The sequence below is a fragment of the Chiloscyllium plagiosum genome, unplaced genomic scaffold, assembly GCF_037043375.1.
Source record: "Chiloscyllium plagiosum isolate Xiang-an unplaced genomic scaffold, Cpla_swu_hap1 HiC_scaffold_10, whole genome shotgun sequence".
NCBI classification, from domain to species: Eukaryota; Metazoa; Chordata; class Chondrichthyes; order Orectolobiformes; family Hemiscylliidae; genus Chiloscyllium; species Chiloscyllium plagiosum.
In genome coordinates this window covers 113,673,255-113,695,049 of record NW_028270148.1, presented here as the reverse complement: position 1 = coordinate 113,695,049, position 21,795 = coordinate 113,673,255, and the positions used below count along the sequence as shown (strand labels likewise).

The 21,795-nt window shown below is 45.1% G+C and overlaps 1 protein-coding gene across 3 annotated transcripts in view; it reads left to right on the top strand.

Moving 5' to 3' along the window:
- The window catches only part of LOC122553107 (uncharacterized), a 140,611-nt gene that overhangs the window by 113,142 nt on the left and 5,674 nt on the right, over positions 1-21,795 (top strand). For all 3 annotated transcript variants that reach the window (XM_087990982.1, XM_043696654.2, XM_043696653.2), the window contains one exon: positions 356-425. In XM_087990982.1, the coding sequence (XP_087847108.1) occupies positions 356-425 (70 nt within the window). The remainder of the gene's footprint in view (positions 1-355; positions 426-21,795) is intronic.

Sequence of the window (21,795 nt, the reverse complement as noted above, 5' to 3'; positions counted from 1 at the left end):
TCATGTAGATGGCACACACCGCTGTTACTGAGTGTCAGTGGTGGAGAGGGCTGCTCAAATGGGTCCGAGGTGGTGTCGAGATTCATATGTATTCTTGGAGCTGCAGTTATCCAGGCAGGAGTATTCCACCACACTCCTGACTCATGCCATGTAGATGGCGGACAAGTTATGGGGAATTAGGAAGTGAATCGCTGCAGAATTCCCAGCTTCTGATCTGCACATGCAGTCATTCTGTGTGTTATGTTGTGAGTCTGTTTCCAAAATGTTTCTGTAAGTTAGTAACTATTTGCAAAAGCAAGACATTGCAACAGGGAAAATTTAAATTGAAAATGCTCTGATATCTTTCTGCTTAAAGGTGCCCATTACAACTCCATCTACTGATAGTCGTGTGGCAAACGGATCGAGCAGGATGGACACGTTGAAAAGTGAGATGCACTTAAACCTTATTCTGTTTGTTTACTTATGATTATAGTATAGTTTGTACTTACATTGTTCTTTATCAGCAATTGAAAATAGATTTGTAAAGCTAAAGCTAAAGCTTCATCCAACGGCATGGGCATCACTGGCAAGGCCAACATCTGTCGCCCACCACTCATTGCATCTGAACTGAGTGGCTACTTTAGAGGGAAGTTAAGAGTCTACCTCATTGCTGTGGATTTGAAGTCACCCCTAAGACAGACCAAGTAAGGGTGGCAGATTTCCCTCCCTAAAGGATATGAGTGAGCCCGATTCATATTTATGATCATTGATGGTAGTCTCGTGGTCTCCATCAGTGAGATGACTGACTCTATATGTTATTCATTGTTTTTATTTCCATCAGCTGCTGAGGAGGGATTTGACTCCATTATCTCTGTGCTATCATCTCCAAGTTGGCTCTCTGTTTGGAACATAATAAATATCAGAACGACTACTCCTCCGCTGATTGGCTGAGCCCCACAGATTGAAATTGTTTGTTGAATTGATAGATTGAGTGTGCCTAATCCACCTAAAGCTGAACCTTTAAGAGGGCATACCTTGAACTTTTGTCACTCACTACCCACCTAACAATGAATTAGTTCCCCATGGCTTGTTACTCAGTCTGAGGAAGCAGTGCTATAATCCAGATGTGTTATACTTGGCTCCGGTGAATGTAAACTATAAACAATCTCATTATCAAACAAAGAGCAGTCATTATTGATTCATAGATCGTAGAATCCCAGAATTTCTATAGCACAGAAGGAGGCCATTCAGTCCATCGTGCCTATACCACCTGTCCAAATGAGCATCATTACCTATGTGCTGGAGAAGGTACTGAGGGATAAAATCTATTTATACTTGGAAAAGAATGGGCTTATCAGTGATAGGCAACATGGTTTTATGTGGGGTAGATCATGCCTTACCAACTTAATAGAGTTCTTTGAGGAAGTGACCAAGTTGTTAGATGAAGAAAGGACTGTTGATGACATATACATGGACTTTAGTAAGGCGTTTGATAAGGTTCCCCATTGTAAACTAATGGAGAAAGTGAAGTCGCATGGTGTGCAGGGTGTTCTAGCTAGGTGGGTAAAGAACTGGTTGAGCAACAGGAGACAGAGAGTAGTAGTTGAAGGGAGTTTCTCGAAATGGAGAAAGGTGACCAGTGGTGTTCCACAGGGGTCAGTGTTGGGGCCTCTATTGTCTGTAATATACATAAATGATCTAGAAGAGGGCATTATTGGTCTGATCTAGAAGAGGGCAATATTGGTTTGCAGACGACACGAAGATTGGTGGAGTAACAGAAAGCATAGGGGACTGTCAAAGAATACAGGGGAATATAGATGGACTGGAGAGTTGGGTGGAGAAGTGGCAGATGGAGTTCAATCCAGGCAAATGTGAAGTATTGCATTTTGGGAAGTCTAATTATAGAGCCAGCTATACTGTAAATGGAAGAGCCTTGGGAAAAATTGATGAACAGAGAGATCTGGGAATTCAGGTCCATTGTACCCTGAAGGTGGCTGCACAAGTGGATAGAGTGGTCAAGAAGGCATATGGTATCGGATGGGGTATTGAGTATAAGATCTGGCAGGTCATGTTAAAATTGTATAAGACATTGGTTTGGCCGCATTTAGAATATTGTGTACACTTCTGTTTGTCACATTACCAGAAGGATGTGGATGCTTTGAAAAGGATGCAGAGAAGATTTATGAGGATGTTGCCTGGTATGGAAGGTGCTAGCTATGAAGAGAGGTTGAGTAGGTTAGGTTTGTTTTCATTAGAAAAAAGGAGATTGAGGGGGGATCTGATTGAGGTCTACAAAATCATGAAGGGTATAGACAGGGTAGATAGAGATAAGCTATTTCCCAGGGTAAGGGATTCAATAATGAGAGGTCATGCATTCAAGATGAGAGGTGAAAAGTTTAAAGGGGACATACGCAGCAAGTACTTTAGACAGAGGGTGGTAGGTGCTTGGAATGTGTTGCCAGCAAAGGTAGTAGAGGCAGGCACGGTAGATTCATTTAAAGTGTGTCTGGACAGATGCATGGGTAGGTGGGGAGCAGAGGGATGCAGATGCTTAGGAATTGGGTGATAGATTTAAACAGTGGATTTGGATCGGCACAGGCTAGGAGGGCCGAAGGGCCTATTCCTGGGCTGTAAATTTTCTTTGTTCTTGTTCTTAGTGCTAAGCACCTGCCTTTTCCCCATCCCTTGTACACAAATTCTATCCAAATAACCATCTGATTCCACCACATTTCCAGGCAGCACATTCCATATTCTGGATCAGTGGTGCTGGAAGAGCACAGCAATTCAGGCAGCATCCGAGGACAGGCAAAATCGACGTTTCGGGCAAAAGCCCTTCATTCATCAGCACATTCCATACCCTAACCACTAGCTGGGTGAAAAATGTTTTTTTTTCTCATATTGCCCTTGCTTTTTCTGCACATTGCTTTAAATTTACATCTGCTCGTTCTTGTTACTTTGATGACCAGGAACAGGTATTTTTGTCCCTATGTACACTGTCCAATCTGCTCCATCAATCACGAAGGGTTCGCTAATCCTTGTGTGTGCTTGGTATATTTCTGTTTAGAGTGTAATAACTATCCATGACTCTTGCTTGCAATGATGCTGCAGAGAAACCGGTAAATAGGATACTAGATACCAAACCTTAACCCTATGGGAGTCTAATTTCGGGGCTAGAATGGATGTTCTGTCTTGACCTGAGGTGAGATCAAAATTGAACAAATTTTACTCAGCTTCCCCATCAAGTATTCTTGTGAAAAATTGCTAACCTCTTTATCTAGAAGTCCAAATTAATAAAAATGTGAGAGGCTAGAAATTTTCAGTAGCAGTGGTGGAGGAAGGACATTAATGTACTGGTTCTGTATTATACAGAGTGTCTGGTATTCAATTATACTGACTGCTGTGGGACTGAGTCATAAACTGCTTAAAAAAAAGAGAGACATGCTGTCAGCAATTTTCATTTTGCACTCATCAGGACAGAATCACAAGAATACCAAATTTCAAGGGGAACAATAACTAATACTGCATAAAAAGAGGGTGACTATTGGTTAGTAGATGCATCTGATGGGTAGAGGCATTGCCATGGAGAATTCAGCAGGGAATGGTTAATTGCAAATTAGACAAGTTGACTGTGATTGGTAAATGGGTAAAAAAAAGGGCTGCAGATGCTGAAAACCAGATTCTAGATTAGAGTGGTGCTGGAAAAGCACAGCAGTTCAGGAAGCATCCGAGGAGCAGTAAAATCGACGTTTCAGGCAAAAGTCCTTCATCAGGAATAGAGGCAGACTGCCTGCAGAGTGGAGGGGTAAATGAGAGGAGGGTGGGGGTGAGGAGAAAGTAGCATAGAGTACAATAGGTGAATGGGGGTGGGGATGGAGGTGTTAGGTCAGGGAGGAGGGTGGGGGAAGGTAGCAAAGAGTACAATGGGTGAATGGGGGTGGAGATGAAGGTGATAGGTCAGAGAGGAAGGTGGAGTGGATAGGTGGAAAGGAAGATAGGCAGGTAGGACAGGTCATGGGGACAGTGCTGAGCTGGAAGGTTGGAACTGGGGTAAGGTGGGGGGGAAGGGGAAATGAGGAAACTGTTGAAGTCCACATTGATGCCCTGGGGTTGAAGTGTTCTGAGGCGGAAGATGAGGCGTTCTTCCTCCAGGCGTCGGGTGGTGAGGGAGCGGCGGTGAAGGAGGCCCAGGACCTCCATGTCCTCGGCAGAATGGGAGGGTGAGTTGAAATGTTGGGTGGGTGTCCCAGAGATGTTCCCTAAAGCGCTCTGCTAGGAGGTGTCCAGTCTCCCCAATGTAGAGGAGACCGCATCGGGAGCAACGGATACAATAAGTGATATTGGTGGATGTGCAGGTAAAACTTTGATGGATGTGGAAGGCTCCTTTGGGGCCTTGGATGGAGGTGAGGGAGGAAGTGTGGGCGCAGGTTTTGCAATTCCTGTGGTGGTAGGGAAGGGTGTCAGGATGGGAGGGTGGGTTGTAGGGGGGTGTGGCCCTGACCAGGTAGTCACAGAGGGAACGGTCTTTGCGGAAGGCGGAAAGGGGTGGGGAGGGAAATATATCCCTGGTGGTGGGGTCTGTTTGGAGGTGGCGGAAATGTCGGCAGATGATTTGGTTTATGCGAAGGTTGGTAGGGTGGAAGGTGAGCACCAGGGGGTTCTGTCCTTGTTACGGTTGGAGGGGTGGGGTCTGAGGGCGGAGGTGCGGGATGTGGACAAGATGCGTTGGAGGGCATCTTTAAACACGTAGGAAGGGAAATTGCGGTCTCTAAAGAAGGAGGCCATCTGGTGTGTTCTGTGGTGGAACTGGTCCTCCTGGGAGCAGATAAGGCGAAGGCGGAAGAATTGGGAATACGGGATGGCATTTTTGCAGGAGGTAGGGTGGGAAGAAATGTTTCTCCATGGGGAATTCAGCAGGGAAGGCCTGTATCCCTCCAACTTATAGAGTCATACAACACAGAAACAGACCTTTCGGTCCAACCAGTCCATACCAAAAATAATCCCAAACTAAACTAGTCCCAGCTGCCTGTTCCTGGCTCATAACCCTCAAACCTTTGTCGTTCATCCAACTGTCTTTTAAACATTGTAATTGTGCCCACATCCACCACTTCCTCAGGAAGTTCATTCCACACACAAACCACCCTCTGTGTAAAACAATTGCCCCTCTTGTCTTTTTTAAATCTCTCTCCTCTCACCTTAAAGTGTGACCCCTAACCTTGAAATCCCCTGTCCTAGGGAAAAGACAGCTGCCATTAATACTCCCTATATCCCTCATGATCTCATAAACTTCTATCAGGTCACCTCTCAATCTCCTACACTCCAGTGAAAACAGTCCAAGCCCCATCCAGCCTTTGTTAATGGGAAATGGCACAGGCTAAAATATTTTGAGCTTAATGTCTCTTTTTCTCAGCGTTGCTCATCTTCCAAGTGAATACCGAGCCAATATTAAATGTTACTTGGATCAGGCAGACAGCTGATCCTGTTGATCCAGTCCCACTGTCTGTGATGGATTTCTGTCCTAAATATCTATAACCCTGTTGGTGCAGCAAAGAAAAACGATTACTTAACTGCTTCGATCAATATAGAATGTGCAATAATTATATTTTCTTAATCTGGGAGTAACACGTACCTCAGAGGATGTCAACAATTGCCTATGGTCATCCTCTTTGAATGAGAAAGAAGATATTTTCTTGGGTCAGTACTGAATTGGATTTGATTTGTTCCTTTTCCCTTTAGCATGTACTTTCCAATGTTGTGGCTGAAAGGTACAACAGACCTGTTAGAATTCAGTACAGCATCTCAGAGTGGTGCTAAAAAGGGAACAATATTGTCAGACCGCAAGAGCGGAGTAATATACTTGAAGTGCCCTCCTGAAAAACTGCTGAAAAGGACAGCTGTATCTTTTCAATTTTATTTTCTCTTACTTGTGGCTACAGTTCCAAGGTTATCGACCTCGTGATTATTGGCCATCAATTTTGGGATAGACTGCTGGGGAGGGTACAAATAGATTTTTGTCAACAGAAACATGTATTAGTTTTAATCTGGATGTTGGTGTTCAAACAAAATAGGTCCAGGAATAGACCATTCAGCCCTTCACGTTTGCTTACCTGATCAATGATAATCTGTTTTTGCTGGTCTTTCATGGGATGTGGGTGTTTCTGGCTGGACCAGCATTTAATTCCAGTCCCTAGTTGCCCTTGAGAAGGTGGTCATAGTCAAAAAGTTGACATTTCCAGCGTGAGCTCTTCATCAGGAAGATGCAGAGCTTATATTAAAAACATTGACTCTCCTGCTCCTCGGATGCTGCCTGACTGCCTGGGCTTTTTCAGCACCACACGTTTTGACTCTGATTTCCAGCATCTGCAGCCCTCACTTTCTCCTCCTTGAGAAGGTGGTGGTGTGTTGCCTTCTTGAACCACTGCAGTCCATTTGCTGGAGTGGTCCCAGATCAACATCAATAAAACCTCACAATGCTCTATTCCCTTATCCATCACTTCCTTTCAGTTCCAAAACTTTATCAATCCCATGCTTGAAAATGCTTAATGAGATGCTGAATTCTAAAAGACTGACAACCCTGTGACTGAAAAATAAACTCATCTCAGTCCAAATTACAGACCTTTTAGATTTGTAGATACAGTTGAAGAATCATATTACTACTTGGAAACTTGAAGTTCAAGAATAATGTGGAACTTTAAGATTTTCTTAAATTTGGATTTGTGTGTTTTAAGAAAGGAGAAAGACATAAGGTTAGTTTGATTTTATATTCTGTGAGTATAGAATCCCTATGGTGTGAGAGCAGGCCATTCAGTCCATCAAGTCCACACTGAAGAGCATTTCACTGCCTTACCTGCATTTTCCATGACTAATCCAACTCATCTGCACAATTTAGCATGGCTAATCCACCCTAACCTGCACATCTCTGGATTGTGGAAGGAAACCCATGCAGACACAGGGAGAATGTGCTAACTCCACACAGGCAGTCACCTGAGGGTGGAATCGAACCCGGGTCCCTGGCACTGTGCTGCAGCAGTGCTAACCACTGAGCCACTGTGCCACCCAGAGTAGTGTTAGGATGTGTTTAAGTAAGGTTTTTGAAACCTTTAAAGTGAAACGTTCCGGCATTAGAAATAAGAGTAGAAAAGAGAAAATAAAACACTATTGTTTCATCAGGTCAAAAGTACAGTATCACAAAACAGCAGAACCATCCAGAAGGTCAGGCAGTGTGCACATTCAGTCACAGAAACAATGCACTTAGCAGAAGCTTTTTTAAAAGGAGACTCCAAAGCAGAGAGGGCTATGGAAAATGTCATGTGTTCATTAGGATAAAAGTCCAGAAGCAGAAAGGTGTGGAAGGGTTTAAGGAACCCTTCTTGGATAATAAGTGAGCAGTGCTAGCAGTTCATTTAAAGGTGCCAGGAAGAGACATTGACTGAACAGCATTGAGTAAATGTAGACATTTGCTGAAAAGAAACAGATTAAAGCCATGCCAACTGAATAAACAACTTGAAAGTGGAGTCCGGGAGTCCTTTCACTGAGGTTTCACTCTTTTAAGGTTGATGTTGAGGGTAAAAGGGTATCTTTATTTCAGATATCTAAAATAATGTAATTTAAAATAATTCTTGTATAAGTAACATAGTTCATATTTTTTCTTTCCTTTTGTATATTAGAATTATATGTTCTTGTGAAAGGTTACATCGGCAGCCTCTTGTGACTATGAGCATGACTAACCACCATGGTAAACACCATGGTAACCACCATGGTAAACACCATGGTAAACACCATGGTAACCACCATGGTAAACACCATGGTAAACACCATGGTAAACACCATGGTAACCACCATGGTAAACACCATGGTAAACAAAGAGCGAAAAGTAAAACTTAGGATCTATCAAGCCAGTATGACAATCAGTTTGGATCATAACATGCTACATTGACTAGTCTAGGACAAGGGTCAAGGAAGATCTCTATGATTTAGTAATGGTGAGTTCACAAAGCATGGTGAAATAATGCAAACCGTTGAGGGCCCTGTTTACTTCTCCTGAAACTGTGCTCACTAATTTGACACTGTCCAGCTGGGGAGAGAAACAACCTCTCCACATCTACCATGTCAAATCTTCTCAAGAATATTGCACCTTTCATTGGATCGCCTTTCATTATCCTACCTACTAGAGTGCATGTCCACTCTATGCTATAGCCCTTGTGTGAAGTTGGCCGGGTAATGTCGATGCTTTAAGTGGCATCGCGAACAATACTTGACAGAATGTTTGAACAAAGGCTTTAAAGTGTTAGAATACAATTCATAAAATTCTGGATCAGGTAAAGGTTAATGTACAACCTTCCGAAAAGTAACTCACGCCAATTAAAGGAATCTTCCTAGATGTTCCTCCATAAAGGAATTTACAATATTCTTTCACAATGTCGATCAGTCAAACACTATAAGGCAGAAATCTCATCAGGGAAAGCACTTTGAGCCAAATTCTTCTGAGTTTCCAATCTGTTTCCAACTTATTTAATTTTTTTTGCACTGTTCAAACATCAGTGAAGAGTTCAGCATGGATTTGTGAAGTATCTGTAGAGTAATGTTGACAGCAATCATTTGTACTTTCTGTTCCTGAAAACTTTTCAGCTTCTGTCTGGAATCTACTCACTGATTGAGCATCCATTGCTGTCTGAGCTGGAGAATTCTAAACACTCTGAGTGTACACATGTCTCCTCAATCAGGGTCTAAAAAGGCTGACCCCCTTATTCTAAGACTGAGCCCTATGTTCTGGACTTACACAGGCAGGAGAAAGCATTTTCACAACGTCTGTATGGATTGCATAGGTTTTGGGGGGACCACCTCTCATTTTTCACATCAGATGCTGGAAATCTGAAATAAAAACAGAAAATGCCTGAAACAACTTAGCAGGACTGGCAGCATCTACAGAGAAACAGACTTGACAGTTCAACACTCACTCTGTACTTAATTCATAATGGGCATTTTTCTGACGACAGAAAGATAATCCAGTGCAGCTTGTGTTTTTTTTTAATTTTGAGGGATATACTTACCTTCTCTCTGTGTTTACGTAACCCAATTACCTCTGCCCTTGACTCAAATGTGTTTCACCAGATGATGCCTGCTCTCTCCAGCAATCATTTGTGAATATACTATCTATGACAGGAAGAAAACCAGTGGGGAAGAATTCATTTTGATCTCAAACAATATTGCAAGGGAGTTGAATGCTCTGCCGTGTGTCAGAAATATTGAATGTGAACCGTGTGGTAACAATACCAATGTAGCATACAGTTTCAGTGCCAGAGTTAGCAATCACACATGCAGACTTCAGAAAGCTCTATTGTGCGTAGAACTGACGCTCAGATGGATCCAACTCACTGGCTTTTGCTACAATTGCAGTGTGTAGACCACCTGTAGCAACTTAAATGTGGGTTTCATTTAAAAACAGATTTGAACAGAAAAGTGTAAGGGAGTTATAATAACCCAGGAAACCTGACTGGAAAGACACATCATTTATTGTGACACCAAAAGAGGGCCATTACACGTGGTGCATGCAGCTAGTCCAGGATAGACAATATTGCTAGTTCTTCTCTGAGTCTGCTTTAGAAAGGGTTCGGGTGATGAGTTCCAGTTGGGTGGGCCGTTGCCTATTGCCAAGAGAATGCATACTCAAAAAACACCACAGGGAGAATAATTAGAGATTCCCCATCAACCATGTAGGCATTATCACAGGAATTAGCTATGCATTGGTGAGATGCAGCATCTGCAGACCATTCCGATTTCCAAAGTTGTCAGTGATTTAATGTGGGTCCTGGAGTTATAAAAAGATGCAATGGAACTTTCCCCTTTCCCCTTGTACTCTCCCGCTGTTCGACAGGAAGCAGGTGTTGGTGATCAGATGGTAATCTTTGCTATTGCGGCTTTTTCTTCCTGGTCTGTGTTCCTTGTATCTTGTCGCAGGAGTTCTGGTGCTCAGCAACTTTATCCCGGTTAGACTTCCTTATGGAATGGCGAAACTCACTTTGGTATAAATAGGTTAATTCCCGAACAATATACATCTAATGTCACCTCAAGGAACAATGCACCAAATGGTGAGAGGTAACAAACTGAGGAAAAGCTTTCTGTCAGACACTATGATAATTGGAAAACTGAGACCAAGACATGCAATGTCCTGTACAATCACAAGGAATAGTATATGGTAGGCAGCTATCAGTGTGAAGTGCATTTTATTGATAATACAATTGCAAATAGCATATTGTCAATCATATGGTATTATAATTTCAACATTAGCTGCAGTTTGCATTTACTTAGCATCCTTATCTTTTTTTGTAACAATCCTTAGTTGGTTAATCCTTGTGGGTTAGGTTGCCGTGTGTTTTGGGACTCAGAGCTCTATTCTCTGCTGCTGACGGACTGCTCTGTTAGACTCTATCGTTTTGTTTTCTGGATATGGGCATTACTGACTGAGCCAACATTTATGGCCCATCCTTAAGAAGGTTAATGGTAAGCCGCCTTCTTGAACCTCTGAGGCTCACGCGGTGTACTTGTACCCACGATGCTGTTGGGGACAGAGTTCCAGGATTTTGCCCCAGCAACAGAGAAGGAACAATGATATATTTCCAAGTCAGGATGGTGAGTGACTCGGAGGGAACTTTATGATGCTCCTATAAATCTGCTGCCCTTGTCCTTCGAGATGGTAGAGATCACAGGTATGGAAGTTGCTGTCTAAGGAGCCTCAGTCATATCGTTACAGGGGCATTTTGCAAATGGTAATCATTACTAACACTGTATATTGGTGGTAAGGGGAATATATGTTGAATTGTTAGGTTGGATGCCAATCAATGCACTCTACAGTCTCCACTCTTTGTGTGTTACATCTACATTTCTGCCTTCCCTAAGCTTCACTATTACCTGTCCTCTGGGAGTTGAAGCTAACTCCCTTATTTCCAGAATATTACAGGTCACAGTGATCCCCATAACGCCGTGCTCTCAATCCTCAGAACCATCGTATCACGTGATTGCTGACCACACAGTTCCATCATCTTGTACATTATCATGTAAATATTTTTAAGGCAGAAGAAAGTGGATTCTTGATGGCCAGGGGGATGAAAGATTATCGAGGAGATGCAGAAATGTAGACTACTGGTTAAAATCAGATCAGTCACAATCTTATTGAATGGTACAGCAGGCTTAAAGGGCCAAGTAGCCTCCTCTTGTTTGTATCATGTCATTGACATATGAATTCTCATTATACTGTACTTTGGCATAATGAAACATCCCCAATGTACTTCAGAGGAGTGTAGTCAAACAGAACCTGACCCCAAGCTACAAACGGATGCATCAGAACAGGTGACTAAAAAGCATAGCCAAAAGTGGGGGAGATTTGAAAGGAAGTCCGAATGTGTGCAGTGGTGTGGAGAGATTTAGGGAGGGATATATTAGTCTATATAATTTATCCATAAAACAGAAATGTAGCAAAAACAAATAAAAGTAAAATACTGCAGATGCTGAAACAAACACCGAACATGCTGGAGAAACTCTGCAGAGAGAAGCAGAGTTAACAGTTCAAGTCAAGTTAGCTCAGTTGGCTGGACAGCTGGTTTGTAATGCAGTGTGATGCCAATACCATGGGCTCAACTCCCACACTAGGTGATGTTTTTGTATTCCTTCCCATGACGTGGGTGTCCATCGCTAGGTCATCATATTGCCCATCCCTAATTACCCAGAGGGCCGTGAAGAGTCAACCCATTACTATGGGTGTGGAGTCACATGTAGTACAGACCAGGTAAGGATAGCAGTTTCATTCCCTAAAGTGGGACTAGATGGGTTTTTCCTGACAATCGACCCATGGACATCATTAGACTCTTAATTCCATATTTTTATTGAATTCCAATTCCGCCATGGCAGGATTTGAACCTAGGTGCCCAGAACATTACTGTAGAGTACGTAACCTGTGATAATAGATCATCATCTCCCCTTCATGGCTATCATCAAGGACTCTCTGCTCAACCTGTCCCCTCATCTGAGGTGTGGTGACCCTCAGGTTAAACCACAGCCTGTTGTCTCTCTCTCTCTAATAAGAGAGCAGCCTTATGGTGTGGGAAGTCTTTACCTTGTCTGTATGCATCATAAACCAATCCATAGTCTTTTTACCAAGAGCAGGTGCATGACAGAGACTTCCATCTAAGCTTACTGTGCAATTCAACATTATTCATGAACATATGCACAAATCCTAGTGGTGGTCGGAATGGAGGGGGAGGACCATCCTCTTCAATTCTGGAGCGTTAAAAATGGCTTTTTGTTGGACCATCACATGCAGGTCATCTTTTTCTGATTATGAAGGAAAACATTTGTTGACAATAAAGTGCCGTGCGGATTGTATTTGCCGTTCACTACCACCTTCTCAAGGGCGAGGTCAGAAGTCACAAGACACCAGCTTACAGTCCAACAGGTTTATTTGAAATCACAAGCTTTCAGAGCGCTGCCCCTCATCGGGTGCAGTGAGTCCTTTCCAAGGGCTGTTAGAGAGGGGCAATAGCTGGTGGTCTCACATTCGATTGCCACTTCTTCAGCCAATAGATAACAATAAAATTCAGCTGGAACATTTAAACGAGGTATGAGAGCACCAGTTTGAAATTCCCCCCGGAATATTAGCCATCCTTCAAGAGAATAGCTACTGAATCAGAATGAATGCCACATTACCTGGGAGTTGAGCATCAGGGGGACAGGTCAGGAATGAATGGGAATTAAGCAAAATACTGCACATGCTGCGAATCTGAAATGAAAACAGAGAGTGCTGGAGACTTAACATTTTGAGTCGAAGTACACTGTTCTTCAGAAGAGTTTGGTTTCTCTCTCCACCGATGGGGCATGATCTGATGAATATTTCCAGCATTTCCTGTTTACTTCAGAACTTAGATGAAAGCTTTGTTCTGTTTGATGGTTGTCTTTGATTAGAAAGATATAGACATTAATACATCACCATCTCGGGCCATCTCAAAGTGCTTCAGAGCCATCATAGCTCTTTTGAAGTGTGATGCTTTTGTAATAGAAGCCAGCCCTGCGGCTGTGATAGTCCAATTACTGAGCAATCAGACAAGCTGGTGAGAAGGACTTTACACTCCAATTGTTCTGAAGAGATACAGCATTGAGTTGTGCGGGTCTGTGAAAGCACCACAGTAGCTCCCTCAGAATCCAGTCAGATACACTCCCTGGCAAACAGGCTGAATGCTTTCTTCACTAATATCGCAACACTGCTGGTGATTTGTTTTTCAAATAATAAAGATTAAGAAGTTAATATTAGCCAGCACATTAGGAGACGGTTGGTGCCAGCTAAATCCACATCTCAGGGGTTGATGAGACTTTGATTTATTTTTTCATCTGGAAGACAGCACCCTCAGCCATGTAGCACTCCCTCAGCCATGTAGCTGTCCCTCAGCTGTGTAGCTGTCCCTCAGCTGTGTAGCTGTCCCTCAGTCGTGTAGCACTCCCTCAGCCGTGTAGCTGTCCCTCAGCCGTGTAGCACTCCCTCAGCCGTGTAGCTGTCCCTCAGCCGTGTAGCTCTACCTCAGCCGTGTAGCTCTCCATCAGCCATGTAGCTCTACCTCAGCCTTATAGCACTCCCTCAGCCGTGTAGCTGTCCCTCAACCTTGTAGCACTCCCTCAGCTGTGTATCACTCCCTCAGCCGTGTAGCTGTCCCTCAGCCGTGTAGCACTCCCTCAGCCGTGTAGCTCTCCATCAGCCATGTAGCTCTCCCTCAAATATGTAGCTGTCCCTCAGCCGTGTAGCGTTCCATCAGCCGTGTAGCTGTCCCTCAGCCATGTAGCTCTTCCTCAGCCATGTAGCTGTCCCTCAGCCGTGTAGCTCTAGCTCAGCCGTGTAGCACTCCCTCAGCCATGTAGCTGTCCCTCAGCCGTGTAGCATTCCCTCAGCCGTGTAGCTGTCCCTCAGCTGTGTAGCACTCCCTTAGCTGTGTAGCTCTCCCTCAGCCGTGTAGTGCTCCCACAGCCGTGTAGCATTCCCTCAGCCGTGTAGCTGTCCCTCAGCCATGTAGTGCTCCCACAGCCGTGTAGCTCTCCCTCAGCCGTGTAGCTGTCCCTCAGCTGTGTAGCATTCCCTTAGCTGTGTACCTGTCCCTCAGCCATGTACTGCTCCCACAGCCGTGTAGCTCTCCCTCAGCCGTGTAGCTGTCCCTCAGCCGTGTAGCACTCCCTTAGCTGTGTAGCTCTCCCTCAGCCGTGTAGCTGTCCCTCAGCCGTGTAGCACTCCCTCAGCCGTGTAGCGCTCCCTCAGCCGTGTAGCTCTCCCTCAGCTGTGTAGCTGTCCCTCAGCCGTGTAGCACTCCCTCAGCCGTGTAGCTCTCCCTCAGCTGTGTAGCTGTCCCTCAGCTGTGTAGCACTCCCTTAACTGTGTAGCTGTCCCTCAGCTGTGTAGCTGTCCCTCAGCTGTGTAGCTCTCCATCAGCCATGTAGCTGTCCCTTAGCCGTGTAGCTCTCCATCGGCTGTGTAGCTCTCCCTCAGCCATGTAGCTCTCCCTCAGCCGTGTAGCTCTCCATCAGCTGTGTAGCTCTGCCTCAGCTGTGTAGCTCTCCCTCAGCCGTGTAGTGCTCCCTCAGCCGTGTAGGTCTCCCTCAGCCGTGTAGCGCTCCCTCAGCCATGTAGCTGTCTCTCAGCCATGTAGCTCTCCCTCAGCCCTGTAGCTGTCTCTCAGCCGTGTAGCTCTCCCTCAGCCGTGTATCGCTCCCTCAGCCGTGTAGCGGTCCCTCAGCTGTGTAGCTGTCCCTCAGCTGTATGACACCCCCTTAGCCGTGTAGCGCTCCCTCAGCCATGTAGCACTCCCTCAGCTGTGTAGCTCTCCCTCAGCTGTGTAGCTCTCCCTCAGCCGTGTGGCTCTCCCTCAGCCGTGTATCGCTCCCTCAGCTGTGTAGCTCCCCCTCAGCTGTGTAGCTCTCCGGATGTAGGTTTGCTCGCTAAACTGGAAGGCTCATTTCCAGACGTTTCATCACCCTACTAGGTAACATCTTCAGTGAGCCTCCTGGCGAAGCACTACTGCTGATTCCTGCTTTCTATTTATATGTTTGGGTTTCTTTGGGTGGGTGATGTCATTTACTGTTCTTTTTCTCAGAGGTTAGTAGATGGGGTCTAGTTTGTTGATAGAGTTCTGGTTGGAATGCCATGCTTCTAGGAATTCTTGTGCGTGTCTCTACTTGGTTGTCCTGGGGTGGATGTGATGTCCCAGTCGAAGTGGTATCCTTCCTCATCTGTACATAAGGATATTAGTGAGAGAGGATCATGTCATTTTGTGAGTAGTTGATGTTCATATACCCTGGTGGCTAGTTTTCTGCCTGTTTGTCCAATGTAGTGTTTGTTACAGTCCTTGCATGATATTTTGTAAATGACATTAGTTTTGCTTGTTGTCTGTATAGGGTCTTTCAAGTTCATTGGCTGCTGTTTTAGCTCTGAAGAAGAGCACAGGAGCCACTTAGTGTCCTGGTCAATTGTTATCCATCAATCAACATCCCACTAATAGATTATCTGGCCACTTTCACATTGCTGTCTGTGGGAGCTTGCTGTGTGTAAATTGGTTTCTATATCCAGCAGTGAAATATATTTCAAAAATATTTCATTGTTTGTGAAGGGCTTTAAGAGCTGTTGAAGTCGTGAAAGGTTCTGTGTAAGTTCCTTTTGAGTTGAGTAATACAGAGGAACCTCGATTACCTGGCATTCGATTATTCGAATATCAGATTACCTTGCAAGATCGCAAGGTCCTGATGCTCGGCTCAGCTATGCTATTCTGCATTCGATTATCTGGAATTAGGTTAACCGAATTAAATACTGCCCGCCCGTGTCATAGAGTCATAGAGTCATAGAGACTTACAGCATGGAAACAGACCCTTCGGTCCAACCTGTCCATGCCGACCAGATCTTCCAACCCAATCTAGTCCCACCTGCCAGCACCCGGCCCATATCCCTCCAAATCCTTCCTATTCATATACCCATCCAAATGCCTCTTAAATTTTGCAATTGTACCACCTCCACCATTTCCTCTGGCAGGTCATTCCATACACGTACCACCCTCTGTGTGAAAAAGTTGCCACTTAGGTCTCTTTTATATCTTTCCCCTCTTACCCTAAACCTATGCCCTCTAGTTCTGGACTCCCTGACCCCAAGGAAAAGACTGTCTATTTATCCTATCCATGCCCCTCATAATTTTGTAAACCTCTATAAGGTCACCCCTCAGCCTCCAACGCTCCAGGGAAAACAGCCCCAACCTGTTCAGCTTCTCCCTATAGCTCAAATCCTCCATCCCTGGCAACATCCCTGTCAATCATTTCTGAACCCTTTCAAGTTTCACAACATCTTTCCGATAGGAAGGAGACCAGAATTGCATGCAATATTCCAACAGTGGCTTAACCAATGTCCTGTACAGCCACGACATGACCTCCCAACTCCTGTACTCAATACTCTGACCAATAAAGGAAAGCATACCAAACGTTTTCTTCACTATCCTATCTACCTGCGACTCTACTTTCAAGGAGCTATGAACCTGTACTCCAAGGTCTCTTTGTTCAGCAACACTTCCTAGGATCTTACCATTAAATGTATAAGTCCTGCTAAGATTAGCTTTCCCAAAATGCAGCACCTCGCATTTATCTGAATTAAACTCCATCTGCCACTCCTCGGCCCATTGGCCCATTTGATCAAAATCCTGTTGTAATCTGAGGTAACCTTCTTCACTGTCCACTATACCTCCAATTTCGGTATCATCTGCAAATTTACTAACTGTACCTCTTATGCTCACATCAAAATCATTTATATAAGTGACGAAAAGTAGTGGACCCAGCACCAATCCTTGTGGCACTCCACTGGTCACAGGCCTCCAGTCTGAAAAACAACCCTCCACCACCACCCTCTGTTTTCTACCTTTGAGCCAGTTCTGTATCCAAATGGCTAGTTCTCCCTGTATTCCATAAGATATAACCTTGCTAACCAGTCTCCCATTGGGAACCTTGTCAAATGCCTTACTGAAGTCCATATAGATCACATCTACCATTCTGCCCTCATCGATCCTGTTTGTTGCTTCTTCAAAAAACCCAATCAAGTTTGCGAGACATGATTTCCCATGCACAAAGCCATGTTGACTATCCCTAATCAGTCCTTGCCTTTCCAAATACATGTACGTCCTGTCCCTCAGGATTCCCTCCAACAATGTGCCCACCACTGAGGTCAGGCTCACCGGTCTATAGTTCCCTGGCTTGTCCTTACCACCTTTCTTAAACAGTGGCACCACATTAACCAACCTCCAGTCTTCCAGGACCTCACCTGTGACTATCGCTGATAAAAATATCTCAGCAAGAGGCCCAGCAATCACTTCCCTAGCTTCCCACAGAGTTCTAGGGTACACCTGATCAGGTCCTTGGGATTTATCCAACTTTATGCGTTTCAGGACATCCAGCACTTCCTCCTCTGTAATGTAGACATTTTTCGAGATGTCACCATCTGTTTCCCTACATTCTATATCTTCCATGTCCTTTTCCACAGTAAATACTGATGCAAATTATTCGCTTAGTATCTCCCCCATTTTCTGCGGCTCCACACAAAGGCCGCCTTGCTGATCTTTGAGGGGCCCTATTCTCTCCCTAGTTACCCTTTTGTCCTTGATGTATTAATAAAAACCCTTTGGATTCTCCTTAATTCTATTTGCCAAAGTAATCTCATGTTCCCTTTTTGCCCTCCTGATTTCCCTCTTAAGTATACTCCTACTGCCTTTAAATTCTTCTAAGGATTCACTCGATCTAACCTGTCTATACCTGACATATGCTTCCTTCTTTTTCTTAACCAAACCCCCAATTTCTTTAGTCATCAAGCATTCCCTATACCTACCAGCCTATCCTTTCACCCTAACAGAAATATACTTTCTTTGGATTCTCATTATCTCATTTCTGAAGGCTTCCCATTTTCTAGCTGTCACTTTACCTGCAAACATCTGCCCCCAATCAGCTTTTGAAAGTTCTTGCCTAATACCGTCAAAATTGGCCTTTCTCTAGTTTAGAACTTCAACTTTTAGATCTGGTCTATCCTTTTCCATCACTATTTTAAATCTAATGGAATTATGGGCGCTGGCCCCAAAATGCTACCCCAATGACGCCTCAGTCACCTGCCCTGCCTTATTTCCCAAGAGTAGGTCAACTTTGCACCTTCTCTAGCAAATACATGCACATATTGAATCAGAAAATTTTCTTGTATGCACTTATCAAATTCCTCTCCATCTAAACCCTTAATACTATGGCAGTCCCAGTCTATGTTTGGAAAGATAAAATCCCCTACCATAACCACCCTATTATTCTTACAGATAGCTGAGATCTTCTTACAAATTTGTTTCTCAATTTCCCTCTGACTATTAAGGGGTCTATAATACAATCCCAATAAGCTGATCATCTCTTTCTTATTTCTGAGTTCCACACAAATAACTTCCCTGGATGTATGTCCAGGAATATCCTCCCTCAGTACAGCTGTACTGCTATCCCTTACCAAAAACGCCACTCCCCCTCCTCTCTTGCCTCCCTTTCTGTAGCATTTGTATCCTGGAACATTAAGCTGTCAGTTCTGTCCATCCATTCAGATAATTGAGGTTCCTTTGTATTGCTATGAGATTTTAAAAAGTGCCGTAATATTTTAAGCAGGAAGTTGATGGAGTTGGGAGGTTGTAGTGTGTTCGATTTACGTTTTGCACAGTTTACTTAATTGGATATAAACGTGTTTCTTTGCTATATTTACATCTCTATGCTGCAATGATAAAATCTTCAAAAGAGTTAAGTGATGGTTTATAAATTTCAGCCTTTCATTCTGTCATTGCTGAGTTCACATCAGTAACCTAACAACTCAGTAAATGTTTCATTTATTTATTCTTGTAGGATTCCACAGTTGTGTTAGCATTAAGAATGCTGTTGATAGGTGCAGGCTTAATCTCAGGGCACTGTTTTAAAAAAACTCTGAAGAGAGCGCACACATAATCTTGTAACAGCACTGATGGCAAAGGATATACCAATACTCAGCTGGTTTGGAGTTGTCAATGCAAAGCATTCTGGTTTTATATAATTTAATCTGAACTTCTGAACAAGTTTGTAAATGCACTGGCTGTGTTATGATGTACTCACTGGGCACTTTCATGTTAATGTTTCATGTTTCATTTGCATTGGTTCTGACTCATGTTAAAAAGTACAAAAATGGAGTCATGTTGGTTGTGTTTTTCATTTGGGCATCAATTGAGTGAATTTGGATATTTCAATTTACATGTCTCCTATTGGGGAATCATAACAACAGAATGTAGCAGATGTCCCATGAATTTCAAATCATGCAACCTCTAATCACTCCTCACACTCACCCAGAAGTAAAGTGTATGTGCCGATCTTATTACCATTTTAAGTGCACTCTCTGAGAGACACAGCTGGGAAGTGTTGGAATTTAATTTGCTGTTCTGTGCATTAAGTTGAGTCATCACTATAACAATGGGACCAGTAAGTGTATTCCAGTAAGCACAGGACTTTACCAGAGTGTAGTGCGCAGTCTGTCACTGTGAATTACACACAGATCATATGTCAATGACTTGTCAATGGCTATAATAACCAAAGGGAGTTGAAATGCTAATGAGAGAGTGGACATTACATAAAAGATACTGTTCTCAACTAATACTGTGGACTTTTCAAGCTTCCCTTTCTTCATGTAAGTTGATATTCTGCTGATTTTGTTACTTGATTGGCTATCGCTTCTCGGCCTTTTGGCTCGGAATATGTGTAGTTCCTGAGGACCAGAGGAAGAGATTCTGCTCGAGTGCTGTCGGTTCGACGCAGCGGACGTGTGCTGGCCGGGGGAGAAACCGCGGGGATCGTGCTGCGAGTCCTCGGAGCTGCTGGAGACCATCGCTGGATCGTGATTGGACGTTGGAGGATCGTTTGGTTGTGCTGACCTGCTCTTGGTGGATCTTTATGCTGGCTTCGGCCTAACGCCAATTCAGGTACCAGCCAACCTCAGAGCTATGGCCTCAGCAGCCGCTCGCAGCCCTGGCCAGGGCATTCGCAACACAATCAGGGTGACTGTGAAGAAGGTGGAGGAGCACACACCGGTCGATCGGACGGTATTTGTGAAGAAGATTTTGCTGGAGTGCTGCGGGTTCGAAGCAGCGGACGTGTACTGCCTGCAGGATTTCCCTGGGGCAGGCTATTTCGATGTGACCTTCAGGAGTGTGAAGAATTGTGAGCAGCTCCTGAAGGTCTTCAAGGAGAAGGAAGGGGAACCTCTGTTCTCCATCTTGTCGGCGATCCCGTTGTGTGTGCTTCCTGCGCAGAGGAGTCGGGTTGTAACAATCCAGATGTACAACCCTCACGTCCCAGCAGCAGATGTCCTGACCTTCTTGAGGAGATACGTCCAGGTCGAGGGAGAGAGTACCGATGTGGTCGATCCTTTCGGGATCTGGACCAGCAAACGACAGGTCAGGGTAACCCTGAGGGTCGATGCCACTGGGAACATCCTCCACCCACCCTCCAGCTTTGCCATCGGAGGAAGCAGAGGTTACCTGACATACGCAGTGCAGCCAAAAGTGTGCCGAACCTGCGGGAGGTCAGGCCACATGGCGGCGGATTGCAAGGTGACCGTCTGCTGAAACTGCAAACAGGAAGGCCACCCGACCAAGGAATGTAAGGAGGCCAAGAATCTGTGCGGAGAGGCGGGCCACATGTACACGGCCTGCCCAAGACGAGGGGCTGCCACCTACGCACAGATGGCCGGAGGTGGCAACACGAGCCGTGGACCGCCCAAGACCAGCAAGGTGCCACAAAACAGCACGGGAACGGTGTCTGGAGGCAACCAGATGGAAGGGCAGGCTGTAGCGGAGCAGACGGCAGACAGCGGGGAGATGCAGCAGCCGATCCAAGCTCCTGCAAGACAGACGGAGGAAATGGAAGAGAAGGGACCAAAGGAAGCAGAGGATTGGATTACCGTGAAAAGCAGGAAGAGGAAACCTCCCAAAGCCACCCAGCGAAGGGGGAAACGACACCTACACGACAAGGATACAGGCAGCTCTTCCGACGGTGAGGACAGGCGCAAGGAGGGTCGTCACCAGAGGAAGAGATAGAGCGCCGTGGGGAAAAAGGAGGGCAGCACCACCCAAGCAGGAAAAGACGATCCCTCTGAGGGGACGGGTAAAGGCCTCCCCCCACCCGGTGAGAACCAAGAGGTACCCACCGGCCCACAGCTCCAGGTAACTGGGAGCAGCGGTCCTGTGACAGCCCCGCTGTCAGATGGAGAACTGGACTATGCGGACCCTGGACCCGACCCGAAGACACCAGAGCGGGGAAATGGCTCCAGCGTGGAGCCGGACAGCTACCTCAGCCCTGGGAGGGTCCAGCAGTTTGCCGTCACCACGGGAATGCACACAGCTACCCCAGAGGGGCAAGACCAGCAGCAAATGGACAGTGTCAACCCTTGTAAACTGTTAAAATGGGGATAAGAGTTGCCAGCATCAATGTGTGTAGCATCAAATCGGCTACGCGATGTGTTTCTACGATGGCCTTCCTGGCCACCGTTAAAGCCGACGTCCTGTTTCTGCAGGAGTGTGGGATACCGCACCTCAGCAGCTACAGGAGATGGTCGAGCTGGGAGTCCCATATGCCGTCAGTTTGGTCGGGTGGCAACGATAGCCGCGCTCCGGCCTGGGTATCCTGTTACGAGGAGGCAACTTCACCATCTCCGAAGTTAAGGAGGTGGTGGGCGGGTGCCTCCTCGTCGCCGACATCATGTGCAGGAATGCTCCCCTGAGACTGATT